This window comes from Zalophus californianus, chromosome 12, assembly GCF_009762305.2.
Source record: "Zalophus californianus isolate mZalCal1 chromosome 12, mZalCal1.pri.v2, whole genome shotgun sequence".
Taxonomy (NCBI): Eukaryota; Metazoa; Chordata; class Mammalia; order Carnivora; family Otariidae; genus Zalophus; species Zalophus californianus.
The window spans coordinates 15,348,220-15,362,285 of NC_045606.1; the positions used below are offsets into that span (position 1 = coordinate 15,348,220).

At 40.1% G+C, this 14,066-nt stretch overlaps 1 protein-coding gene across 3 annotated transcripts in view; it reads right to left on the bottom strand.

Annotated features, from left to right (window-relative positions):
- Window positions 1-323: 323 nt before the first annotated feature.
- The window catches only part of STARD3NL (STARD3 N-terminal like), a 58,470-nt gene continuing 44,727 nt past the window's right edge, over window positions 324-14,066 (bottom strand). For 2 of the 3 annotated variants that reach the window (XR_003516481.1, XR_003516480.1), the window contains 6 exons: window positions 12,067-12,120; window positions 11,836-11,953; window positions 11,533-11,628; window positions 9,031-9,126; window positions 2,251-2,326; window positions 324-1,083 (listed from right to left, as the gene is read on the bottom strand). Coding sequence is in view for 1 of the 3 variants with exons in the window: in XM_027574143.1 (XP_027429944.1) it covers window positions 2,268-2,326; window positions 11,533-11,628; window positions 11,836-11,953; window positions 12,067-12,120 (327 nt within the window). In the remaining 2 variants the exon portion in view is untranslated. The remainder of the gene's footprint in view (window positions 1,084-2,250; window positions 2,327-9,030; window positions 9,127-11,532; window positions 11,629-11,835; window positions 11,954-12,066; window positions 12,121-14,066) is intronic. The other variant, XM_027574143.1, reaches the window with a different exon arrangement.

A 14,066-nucleotide genomic window follows, 5' to 3' on the forward strand; every position in this document is an offset into this window, starting at 1 on the left:
GTGCTTCTTCCCTCACAAGAACATAGCCTTATGGAGGCCCTGAGTTTACCTGTGTCATTGAATGTCATAGACTGAGTCATCTCAGTCCCTGCAGTAGTCAGACTGAGCAAGGATCCACAGAAGACATACACATCAGGTAAGTGTGCTGAGGGTCCAACAGAGTTGATCTGACCTGTACAAATGGCTACTTTCCAGCCAAACCAGCACCAGTCAGTACTCATAACTGAGTTTTTCTTGAAAGACACAATGAAAAAGGAAAGAAAACTAAGAGACACACTATCTTCGCATGAAGCATTGAGGGAAATACTCATGTTGGAAAGAAAGAGTTCACAATATAATTTAGTTTATTTTAATTCAAATTAGCCACACAAAGAGAAATGATGGCCATGATTTCAGACTGTAGGTTCAAAATAAAGAGTCTCACACCATTTCAGAACCATACTTCTCAGAGAAAGATGCTATTTCATAATGAAAATAATACAAAAATGTCTGGTTATGCTGTACATGTACTCACATTCCCTCCTGGCCCCCCTTTGGTAATTCCAATACTTCAAGCCAAATACATAATGCAAAACAAGTAAAATAAAATGAACCATTTTGATATGTTGGTATTTATTACTTTTTAAAATTGTACAAAGAGCGCATAAGCGTGAGTTAAAAAACACAAGGGAAATGTTGGATGTTAAAAAAGAAATACAAACGAAATCTGAGACATGAAACAAAAAATTCCAAACTGCGAATCAAATAAAAAGATATTTTGCTTACTAAAAAAGTGTTATTCCAATATATTCAGAAGTCTTTTGATCGGGAATACAGCACAAGACTTTGCTCCAACTATTCACAAACAGATCAGACTCAGTCTCACTAACACGGGATGGATCATCACATTATCTTACCAGCCACAGGCAGGTCCTAAATGTACGTGATCTGGTACAATGTCTATGAGGTATTACAATAAATAAATTCTTTATTAGCCATTCATTAAAGTCAGCAGGGGATGTCACCTTCAACTTTCAATAGGAAGACCCAGCTCTGGTCCTTTTTTTTTTTCCCTCCAGTGACTTTCAATGATGGATTTTCACACTTAGAAAAAGAGAGAACATAAAAAAATTTGAGCTACAGTGTTAAAAAGTAAAGTGCTACGTTTTGCCTTATATTTTCATGAGAAAGTTTGTGTGCTGAAATGGGCTGTTACAGACACAAAAGGACCTGGGTGAGGCCACACAAGAATTTATTTTAAGGCATTTTAGAGCTTTACTATTCACAGACCCCTATCTTTACTGCGTCTCAACCACTGATGCAGAAAGCAGGTCTGGAGTGTTTTGGGGCCTTGGGGGTGGAGAAACAGGGCCCACTCACCGGTCCAGGCTGCTCTGCGGCCAGTCCCCACCTGTCCCAGCTGCTCAGCAGCTCCGAGCCGAACACCACTTTCCTTCTGTCCTCACATAATTAGGCAGAGCTGCTGCTACTACAATTCACTTTGTGTTTATTTGCTGGCATTTCTGAGGCTGAAGTGTTTTCCTTTGATGATCTGAAGTGACTGAACAAAAGGCCCCACCTGGAGGCCCATCACCTCCTGCTCTGATTGGACCACATGCTTCTTCATGGAAGCTCCACAGCACTTGGGGGACATCTGGGTGCAGGGCCAGGGTGGACCCTGGTACTAGACTGGGGGGGCCTGAGTCCTAGCTCTGCCCCTTGCTAGCTGTGCCACCTGGGACGGTCACTCACCATTCTAGTCCTGCGTGCTCAGGTGTAGACAGAGACACTTGGTACCCACATCCCTTGGGACCGCTACCCTCATGCACAGAGGGTTTGTAACTGAACAACATCTGACATGGAGACGTTCTGGCTAAGTAAACAATAATGAACTCATCCTTATTCTGTAGAAATGTGGATGGTAACTAGACTTATGATGGTGATCACACTGCAGTAGTGATTTGTAGTGTACACAAATACTGAATTCTAATGTTGTACACCTGAAACTTACCTAATGTTATATGCTAATTTTACCTCAAGGGAAAAAAGAGAAATTTGAACTCTGAGGTATTTTTCATACTTTACAAATTCACACCTATGCAAAAGAATGTTAAATTTTATATGAATAAAATATAACTATATATTCATGTGACTAGGATAAATCTGGCTATATATTTGTATTCATATTATTAAACCCGACCTTGAATCGACTCAAAGAAATGATCCATATTTAACTAGTTTCTTATTACACTTTCACTTTCAAACACTTACTTTAACAAAAGTAGTACTCATAGTTCCAAAAGTGGTTTTTCACTGTCCTGCTTTTCTTCAGCTTCTTCTTCAGATCCTACAAGGTAGGGAAAAGGAAAGAAAAAAAAGAAAGGTGAACCTTATATTATTCGTATATTTGAGCCTACCATTTCATTCCGGAATTATCTGTTTAGGAAATACGTCTGATGAAATGATACGTGTTTTCCATTAAGTGGATTTTGCTAAAAATCAGGAAAAAAAGTCTAGATGTCTGAGGCTAGAAGAAAAGTTTAAAAATTATTTTATTTCCACAAATATCTTGTATCCACTTATATTTACATAGCTCATTACAGCATGGAAAATGAACATTTTATAAAGTAAAAGCAAATATGTAATGAAAAGAACGATATCCCATAGGATAATTACAAAAATAAAAACTTAAGTACATATGTGCCAATCAGAAAGCCTACAAGAAAATAACCAGATGACTTGAATCATTTCTGAATGTTCCAAAATATGTACAACAAACTGACTTCATAATTTTTAAATTATAATTTTAAAAAAGGGTATAAATAATACTAGCAGTACAGCCACAATTATGTGGAATTACAAACACAAAACGATGATGTAATGTATGGTGATTAACATAATAAAAAAGATGAAAAAATAAACAAACAAACACAAAACGAGCAGGAGAGGAACTGCTGTCAACACTGATGTGGCACAGAGTTTGAAGGACAGGTTCTGTGCTTGCTGTTCTGTGCACATTTTTATAAAAGGCGAGTGTTACTCTCACAACCAGGGAAGGGACATAAAACAAGATCCATGGGAAGACAAGGTAGCAGGTGAGGGATAGAGCCTTCTCACACACAAAGGAAGGAGCCTGCCTCAGGAGGAGCCGGTTGAAAGCTAGAGCTGCTTCCCCCGGTCAGATAATGCACCTCAAACAGCACATTTTTTCTTCTGAGAATGTCTGCCTGCATTATTGCAGGAAAATGAATAGCAGAGAAACTTAAGATCGTGCCCCACATCTTAACCTCATAAACGTCACACGGCTCAGGTTAAGCTAGTGGTAACATAAATAGATAAAGGTATAGTGATCAGAAGGCTTCACTTTCCATCCTACTAAATTGCCGTAAATCATTATCACCCTGGGGTGGATTAATGCGTTCTCACTTGGAAATGAGTCTGAGGAAGATCGTCATATCAAATCTTTCTGTTTCTGGACTTATTTCCACCCGTCAGACTAATGGCATTTGAGCCACAACAAGCTGACGTGTCTTGGAATTATTTGGGACTCCTAAATAAAGCCAAAGTTTTAATTAAAACATAGTAATATGTATGTTTTACATAATTTAAAAATAAGCTAGTAAGGCCTTCTGGTTATGGTCAAGTGAAGTTAACAAATCTCCTTGAAAAGCAACTATAAAACTGGACTAGATAAATAAAACTAACCATGTTAGCAGTTGGGAAATGTCCAAAGACATACAAAAATCTACAAGTGTTTACGCTTGAAAAGCTGAAGGTAGGAAACAACAGTAGTGCTCTTGCCTAGAGTTGGTCCCATTCCTTTCCCACCTCCCAGTACTCAGCTCAATAGGCATGAAGGTTCTTCCAAGATAGGACAGCCCATGAGGACTGGAAACAGAGTTACACAGTGTGAAGAGCTGAGTTAATCTGGGGTGGGGAGTGACGTGAAGGTGAGCTGACAAGCTGTGTGGTGTGCAAGCAGGAAGGCCAGGGGCTCTGCTGGTCTGCGGCTGGGGTCGTGGCTCCTGCAAGCATGTGCTTGGCTGAAGCTGTGTGCATGTTTAGCAGACACCCAAAAGAGCCTCCTGGTCAATCCTGAGGCTTTGGATATATGCAGAGATGTGAAAAGACTCAGCGAAGAGTACAAGGAGAGGAAAACTTAAATTCCCTAAAATCTGAATATGCTACTCAATATATACACGTAACTATCTGTCAGAGGATGGAGGTCTTTTTTTAAATTTCCAGTATAACTAATGTATACTGTTTCAGGGGTACAATATAGTGATTCACCAATTCCAAACATTACTCAGTGCTCATCCCAATAAATGTACTCTTAATCCCCTTCACCTATTTCGCCTATCTGCCCACCTACCTCCCCCTCTGGTAACAAGTTTGTTCTCTGTATTTAAGAGTCTGTTTTTTTCTTTGTCTTTTTTTTCTTTCTTAAATTCCATATGGTATTTATCTTTCTCTGATTTATTTCACATAAGAGAGGCTGGAAGTCTTATCAAGGTGCTTAAGCACAATCTCCATCCAATCACTGGCTACCACTAAACTATGCAGACACAGAGGTGGTCCCTGGGCAGCTAGGCTTAAAATTAAAAAAACAAAACAAAACAAAACCTTGAGTAGAACCATCAAGAGCCACATACTACAAGGGACATAATTTCACAGATTTAGCCTAAGCATTTTTTCTGAAAAAATAACAATAAAAGCAACCTTTTGGGGTAAAAATCAGACTCTAGAGTTGCTACCATGTTTTTTCAACAAAATATTTTTCAATTAAAAAAAAGGCAAAGAATCAAAAAGTGTGACTATTCTCAGGCGCAGGGGAAACCTGGACAATTCAATAGAAACTCTCTGAGTGTGTCCAGGTTTTTTATTTAGCAGACAAAGACTTCAAAGCAGCTATTATAAATATGTTCAAGAAAGCATAGAAAGCCATTTTTAAATAAGTCTGACAACAATAAATGAACAAATAGATATTCTAAAGGATGTGATAAATTATAAAAAAGAAAAGATACCTAAAAGTAAAATGTGGAATAGAAAAATATAATAATTTAAGTGGAATATTCTGTAGAGGAGTTTAAGAGAATATTCAAATTGGCAGAAGAAATAATCTGTGAACCTGAAAATAGCGCTGTATGTTATCCAAGCTGAGTAACAGAGAAAAAAAACAAGAAAAATTGAACAGAGCTCAGAGACCAATGAGATAGCATTAATGGAATGGGACTCCCAGACAGAGCAGAAAGAAAAAAAAAAAAAAGAACAGGAAAAATGTTTGAAGAAACAATGGCCCAAACTTCCTTATGGTTAAGAGTTTGGGCCAATTTTGCTGAGAAATATTAATCTACAAATCTAATAAAGTAAAGAAATACCGATTGGGATATATACAATTAGGTTCACCTCATAGGCAACTGCTGAAAGCCAAGAGTGCATGAAACTAAAAACATAACACATCAAATCTCATAAGAGGTTGCTAAAGCAATGCCTAGAAGAAAATTTATAGCTTTAAAAATGCCCACATCAGAAAAGAAAAATGTAAAATCAAACATGGGAAATAAGAGCAAGCTAAACCCACCCAAACAGAATAAAGGAAATAAAAACTGAAATAGAAATAACTGAAGCAGAATAGAGAAAAACAAGAGAGAAATACCAATGTAAACAAGCCAGTTTTTTGAAAATATCAACAAGCTTGATAAACCTCAACCTAGAGTTACAAAGAGGAAATGAGAGAAGACACAAATTACCGAAACTAGAAAAAAAGAACATCACTACCAATTCTGCAGAAGTTAAAAATGATCATAAGGGAATATTATAAATAATTTACATCAACAAATAATTTAGAAGAAATGAATTCTTAGAAAGACACAAATTATCAAAATAAACTCAAGAAATAAAAAATCTGAGTACATCTATATATAATAGGTAAAGAAACTTAGTTAGTAATTAGAAGTCTTTCCACAAAGATAATTCTTGTTCCTGATGGTTTCATTGATGAATTTATCAAACATTTAAAGGAAAAATAATATTAATCATTCATAAGAAGAATTCAATCAGAAAACAGTGTGTTTGGAAAGACTTCCTAATGTATTCTATGAGGTCAGCATTACTGATATTAAAGGCAAGGACATAATAAGAGAACTACAATCCAGTAAGTAAAATATCATAAGCATATATTTCACATGTACATATATGTACAAACATTCTCAGGAAAATATTAGCAAGTCAAATCCAGAAAAATAATACTGGATTATACAACATGACCAAGTGGGATTTATCCTATATAAACAGTTGATGTGATATATCGATATTACTTAATGTACATCATCATATCAATTGAATATAGGATAAAAACCATACTATCATCTCAATAGATGCATAAAAAGCATGTAAAAAATTTAATGCTTATTCATGATAAAAACTCTCACACTAAGAATAAAAGCAAACTTCTTTAACTTGATAAGGGGCATCTGTGAGAACCCACAGCTAACATCATACTTAATGTTGAAAGACTGACTGCATCCCCCGAAAGACCAGGAACAAGACCAAGGATGTGTGCTCTTGACATTTCTATTTAACATGGTATTATGGTTCTAGACAGTGCAACTAAAAAATAAAATACATTTAACAGAGTGAAAATTAAAAGTAAAAAAGTCTTTAACTGCAGATGACATGATCCTGTATGCAGATAATGTCATGGAATCTACATACACACAAAACCAAAACTAGAACTCATGAACAAGCTTAGCACTGTCACAAGGTACACATTCCATACACAAAATAGTAGTGGAATTTTTATATACTAGCATGGAAAATTTGAAAATGAAATTAAGGAAACAATTCCATTTACTATAGATCTAAAAAGGATAAAATGCTTAGGAATTAATTCAACAAAAGAAAAGCAAAACTTGTATGCTGAAAATTACAAAACAATGCAGAGAAAAATTAAAGAATATCTAAATAAATGCAGAGAGGTCCATGTTCATGGATTAGAAGATTCAATATTGTCGTGATGGCAATTCTTCCCAAATTCATCTATAAACCCAATGTAGTAGGCTTTACTCACAAAAATTAACAAGCTCATCCCAAAATTGACATAAAAACCCAAAAGACCTAGAATAGACAAAACAATGTTGAAAAAGAACAAAGTTGGAGAACTGATGTGGTCACCTTGCAGAAGCAGTGGGGGGAGGGACCCACCCAAAATTTGATTTAGATGTTGAGACTGATGTTGCCACACACACAGAGGGTGTGGAAAGCTTTATCACTGACACATGAGGTTCTGGGGACAGCAGGGTGGGTCTTTGAAGCAAGGCCTTACAGCACCTGATTTCAAAGCTACAAAAAGATTAAGTTTCAGTAATAAGGCCAGTGTGGTACTCATGCTAAGAGAGCATACAAGTCAATGGAAGAGAAGTGAGAGTCCAGAAATAAACCCTTACATTTATGGTCAAGTGGTTTTTGACAAATGTGCAAATTCAGTGCAGGAGGGGATAGTCTGTTCAACAAATTGTACTGCAGCAACTGGATATCCAAAAGCAGAAGAATAAACTTAATTCCCTACCTTCTCCATACATGAAAATTAATTCACGATGGACCATAAACTTAGTAGAAGAGCTAACACTATAAAATATTCTAGAAGAAAACACAGGAAAGATACAAGATTAAGGCAAGGAGCTCTTAGATATGACCACAAACACATTATCCATAAAAGAATACATTCTGATAAACTGGACTTCATCAAAATTCAAAACATGTGCTTCAAAAGGCTCCACGAAGAAAATGAAAAGTCTACAGCCTGGGGAAGAAATATTTGTGCATCATTTAAAGGACTTTTATCTAGAACGTCTAAGGAACTTTTAAAATTCAATAAGACAAACAACGTAACTTGAAAAAAGGTGGTAAAATAGACATTTCTCCAAAGAAGATAAATGAATAATTAATAAGCTCATGAAAAGTTCGCAAGGTCACCAGTCCTTAGGGGCAAGTGAAAACCACAAGGAGATAGCACTTCATACCTGCCAGAATAACTATAATCAAAAAGCCTCTGCCAAGTGTGGGTGAGTACATGGAGAAACAAATCCTTACATACTGCTGGAGGGAATGTGAAATGGTACAGCAACTTTGGAGAATACTTTGGCAATCACTTGAAATGTTAAACAGAAACTTGCCGTAATATCCAGCAAGTCCTCTCCTAGGAATTTAAGAAAAATAAAACAAATGTCCCCACAAAGACATGCACATAAAAGTTCATAGGATTAGTCATAATAGCAAAAATTGCCAACAATTCCAATGTCTAACCACTGATAAATAAAGAAAACACTGTATGCCCATAAAATGGAATAGTATTGAGTCACATAAGGAACAAATGACTTACACATGTCACAACATGAATGGCTGTCAAGAACATTATACTAAGTAAAAGAAGCCACATGTAAAAATTACATATTCTGTGATATTTGTATTAATTGTCCAAAAAAGGCATATTTTCAAGACAGAAAGTAGATCAGTGGTTTATCTAGGACTGGAAACAGGAGTAAGTATTAGATACAAAATATTTTTGGATGATAAAAGTGCTCTAAAATTATACTGTGATGTTGGCTTAAAAGTATAAAAATCATGCAATTACCTATTTACAATGGGTCAATTTTATAGTATGCAAATTATAACTCATTAAAGCTATTCTTTTTTTTTAAATCAAGGTTAGATAATATCCTCAGTGGTGACGTTTTAATACACTTCAAAATTTTTAATAAAAAGTAGAAAAACTGTGTTTCAAATCTGTTGATTACACATCAGGTGACCATAGAATTGATCATCTAAACAAGAACATTTCCTAGAGATCAAAGAAGTTCTAATAATAATTGCATGGAACCCCAGGAGTTAGCCAAAACTGTCCAGGGCAAACCAGCATGTATGGCTGGTTACTATTAGAAAGTGTAAAATTAGAATTACAGTGTTTTTCTCTAGATTTGCTTAGCACAGATTATATGATGCAATTGAACTATTCTTCAAATTAAGTCTTTCGATGATTTACGAGGTAACTACCTTTTCCTCAGCATCACGACTGGTTCACTTCAGCTGTCTGACCACACATAACACCTTCAGCCCAATCATCTGACAATGGACTGTGCTTCCTCCTTCCTTCATTGAATACACGGGGAAGCAGGACACAGTTAGACCAACATGCAAACCTGCAAACACACCACCTTTATATCCTTTAAAATTACATCTACCAAAAGGTGCTAGTTTTCCAAATCTCTAAGATACTAAATTTCAAAGAAATTTACAAGGAAAAATGCTAATATTTTAATTTTAATTGTTGGTGCCTCTGATGTCTTTCTTTCTCTCTTCTCGCCCATTCCTTCCACAGCTATACATCTACTCTGTGACAGCTCTGCACTAGGTGCTGGAGAAAGTCAGGAGAAGGCAAGCAGCCCCCAGACGCCCTCTCCTCCACCAGGGGCCCATCAGCACTGGATCCATCCCAGGGCAGCAGGAGCACAGACTCCTGTTCTGTTTCATTTGTAGCCACTGCCCAAATGAGCCAGCTGTGCTTTAGAGTCAAATCTTACGTTCTAGGCACATCGATTCCATTAATAGTTTTTAATTTTAATTCTTTCCTAACATGAATGTTCCGAGAGTGAAAATATAATACAATAAAGTAAGTCACTTTGAACACTCCTTCTCTGCCTGCAACTTACCTGCATTTTGTCTTGAACAAAGCAGTACCCAGCACAACACCCTGACAACGTTCTAGTTCTAGTTCAGCTTCATGATCCAATGAAATGGTAATGCTCCCAACCACCACTAGGAGGGGGTAAAAGTCAGAGGCAGGAAGCCAATGGATTCAGAACTGAAGCTTGATGAAGAATGTCTAAGTGGTATTCTTCCTGTATTATTATCCTGCTGCTCTGAACTTCTAAGCAAGTAAATACATTACTACTGAGAACCTTTATTACTTAGAAAAATAAAATCTATATAAAAGCATGAACAACAAAGTGAACCTCCTTATTCAAAAGAATGAGTCCTATGACAAAAAAAACTCAAGGAAATAATTCTCATAATGAGGTATGCAAAAGTGTAATGCTTATTTGAGCTACTGTTGGCTGAGAAAGAGATCTTCTGCTAGCTCATATCTGTATTTCATCTAATTCTGTGCTTTCGTGTTTTACCCTGCGTTTAGATCCAACCCGAATAGTTCAGAGTATCAGGTTACTTGGAGTTCCCCTGATTCGCTGTCCCGTTGCTGTGCCTCTGATCACTCACATGAGTCTTTCTGCCTGGAATCTGCTCTACTATCTTATAGTGGGAGTGTTTATAAAATAATGCAGTCTCTAAATCAGTCTGCAGTCCCAGTGGTAGAAACACGCCAGGCCAGGTCAGGGTTGAGGGCAGTGCAGCCAGCAGAGATGACAGGGTTGGGGGAAAGTCCCTGAGGAAATGCAGAGAACACCCTCCCCAGCAGCCAGCAGGTGGGGGTGCGGTGGGAGAAGCCTTCTCTCCTGTGAGTGGAGAGTAGGAATGCAGAGCAACAGTGTGAAGGATAGGAAAGCAAGCCGAGCAATGGCTTGAGGGTTTGGGCATGCAATGTTTTCAGCAAAGCTAAGAAGGGAACACAGGGAGACAGTACTGGGAGGTCGGACAACTGGTGAGGTCAAACTGGTGCTTGCTGCCAGGCTAAGGACCATGACTTCCTTAATCCCTTCCGCTAGTGAAGGCTTTTGGGCAGAAGATGTGATCAATGCTGCATTTCCATTAATACTGAAAGTCCACAGATGGATTAGCTGTGAGCGTGGACTCCAGCACTGAGCCAGGGTTAAAATCCTATCTCTACCTTTTACTTTTCCAGGGACCCTGCACAAATTATTTCCCCCCTCTGTGCCTCAATCTGTTCATCTCTGAAACAGGAATAATGAGACTTTCACCTCCTAGAGTGGGTTGAGGAACCCAGGGAGCAATGCAAGTGCTCTATGTCACATGGCTCTCTGGTCGGGCTGGGAGAGGCTGACTGAGGCAGGGACACAGGAGGCTGGTGCAGGAACCACAGCAGGAAAGGCTGAATGTGGAGGAGACAGGAGGTGGTACAATGCATGAGACCCTGGAGGCAGGAATACAGAGGATGGAAATGGCAGGGGGAGCGATGGGATGGGAGCCCTGAAAAGGGCAGGTCCCCAGGGAGGCTCTGATCTCTGTCATGGGCAACTGGGTGGACTGAGATCCCTCCTCACACAGGGGGGTCCTGGAGGACGGTCAGGTGAGGGGGTGGCAGGGAATAAGAGAGCATCAAGACCCTTCCCCTGCTCTGCCTGTCTTCTGAGATGCACATCGCACGTCACAGGGTCTGTGGCCCTCGGGTACATTGACCTTACACTTTGGGTCTCACCACGGGTCCCACAGCAAGACCACGTCTCAGTTACTGTCGTATCCTCGGTGTCTGCTGCGTTCAATGTCTGCTCAGTGTTTTGAGAGCAGAGGGAGCAGAGAGGGAGGGAGGGCCGAGCTATTGAGTGATGGATGAAAACACAAATGATAATCACATTTTTTTACCTGCTTCAGATTCAGGTGGAGAATAAAACTGACCATCTGAAAGACCACCAGGTATAAGTGCCGCCCTCTCTGAAGCATCCTGAACTATCAGGAGTCCTGGAAGAGAAGAAATTCAGATGCTGGGGCTGATGTCACAATTCTGGTAGCTTCTTGGCAAGGTTAGCCACAATAAAATGCTGTTAACGTTACATTGAAAAGAAGTCTTAGCAAAAAGCTAAGCTCCATTCCAATCAGCACTTCCAGGGTCTTCCTTCTAGCTCAGTCCCTAGCCGCTCTCAGGAGCCTAACCTGGGGGACACTTACTATTTTCCTCTTCTGCCTCTTGAGGTAAGACTTTGAAATCCAGGAACCACGTCTCAATCCAGGCAAGGAGGAATGAAATGATGGGGAGCACGTAGCCAAAAGCCCCTTGGGAGAAAAGCTGGAAGGACAGAGGTGACCAGGAGAGGGAAATGAAGTTACCAGGAGCTCACACTGGAAAATGAAGCTTCGCCATTATAGATGGTAATTGTAAGAAAACGTGGGAGGCTATACCTTTGAGAGGATCACTTTTGCGAGTAAAAAGGCACTGGTCACTGCTGTCGTCAGCTGAAAGACACATAATCCAGAACCATTCAAATTAGACATTTTACGTGGGGAAGACACCTGCCCCCAAAGACACCTGTCTGAACCAGAAACTCCTAATGCCTGGAAAAGCTCAGCCAGGCCCAGCTCCTGCCCACATCACTCTGTCTCCGGCCCCTGAACGTGCACTGGGCCAACGTGGGCTTCTCTGTGGCGCCCGATCCCTCCCTGGCTCCTGATGCTCTCCCTCCTCCCAGGGTCTAGCAGGCTAGTGTGCTGGGAACCTAAGTTTTGTCCCCCACTAGGTGCAACTTGCAAAGGCCCTCTCCCCACAGAAGGGACCCCTGAAATGCAGAGGCGGGGCTCCCCCTAGTGGTTGGGAGCCCAGAAATCATCCCACAGGACCTTGTCCCTCATCCCCCAACTAGGGTTCCTAGCAACATGACACCTGCCCAGAGTGATGCCAACAGGAGCCTGACTGACAGAATGGAGTCAGGGGACATCGGGTGTGAAGCTGTGTAAGTATTAACACAGCTGCAGAGTCAGTATTGGTTAGCAAATCACCACACACACACACACACACACACACACACCCTGCAGCCAGTGAGCTTTCTGCAAGAGGAGGCATTTTACATTCTGACACTAACTAACTTTATAGGCTCACAGTACCTTTTTAGGTACTAGGTTAGTCCTCCTTCCAGCTGGCTGATGCCTCTCTGCAAATGTTTTTAAAAAGAAAAATCAAAAATAATCAAATGGATGTGCTAATCATGATCCATCACTTCATAATTTGGTTAAGATATTGAAGATACTTGTGGTGCCTGGGTGGCTCAGTCGGTTGAGCATCTGCCTTCGGCTCAGGTCATGATCCCAGGGTCTTGGGATTGAGTCCCTCATTGGGCTCCCTGCTCAGTGGGGAGTCTGCTTCTCCCTCTCCCTCTGCCTGCAGCTCCCCCTGCTTGTGCTCTCTCTCTCTCCTCTCTCTCCCTGACAAATAAATAAAATCTTTAAAAAAAAATTTAAAAACTTAAAAAATAGATATTGAAGATACTTTCTAAAAACTCACTGAAAGTCACTCACTCTTCTGGAACAAATACTGAGACAGATGGTCTGACAAACACTAGTGTACGTTAAGGAGACTCTGGAGTAGAATGCTTCAAATGGGACGGCTATAGAAAACAGAACGGACAATCACAGCAATTTGTTACCAGCAAAAATGTATTCAGGAAAGGGAGTCAAGTCTGGCTAATACTGTCAGCCTACATCTGAGACACATTAGCATGTGGCTCAGCTGATGGTCTGATGTCAGTCCTATGATTCTGTGGATGCTTGGAAGAGAAGCCCCAGGCCGATGTGGCTCCCAGTGGACTGTGTCTTAGGAGAGAGTCTGTCCTCAGCTGGGCTAGCCATGCCGGCACCCACACACACCCCGAGGCCTCACTCGAGAAGCAGGACTGCAGGTATTCCTGAGCAGTTCTCTCCAGCTGGGGGAGCTCAACATTCCCCCCATACACCTGCCTTATTAGAGCTCTCTGAAAGGCAAGTGTTCAGATATCTGCGGAAATGGCAAAAATAATTGAGGCAGAAAGGCTTATAATTCTTTTAACCAGTAAATATTTACTGACAGTGAAGAGCATGTGCCAAAGCTCCGTGACAGATGCAAAGAAACAGAGATGAGCAAAAACACCACCGCCCTTGGGGTGCCTGGGTGGCTCAGTTGGTTAAGCATCTGACTCTTGGTTTTGGCTCAGGTCATGATCTCAGGGTTGAGAGATCAAGCCCCGCATCCAGCTTGGAGCTCAGCAGGGAATCTGCTTCAGGTTCTCTGTCTCTCCCCCTCCCCTTGCATGCTCTCTCTCTCTCTCTCTAAAGTAAATAAATCTTTAAAAACACCACTGCTCCCAGGAAGCCTGAAGGCAACAATAAAAAGGAGCATGGGAACTTTTTCCTTTAATATTGGAGGGAGGGGA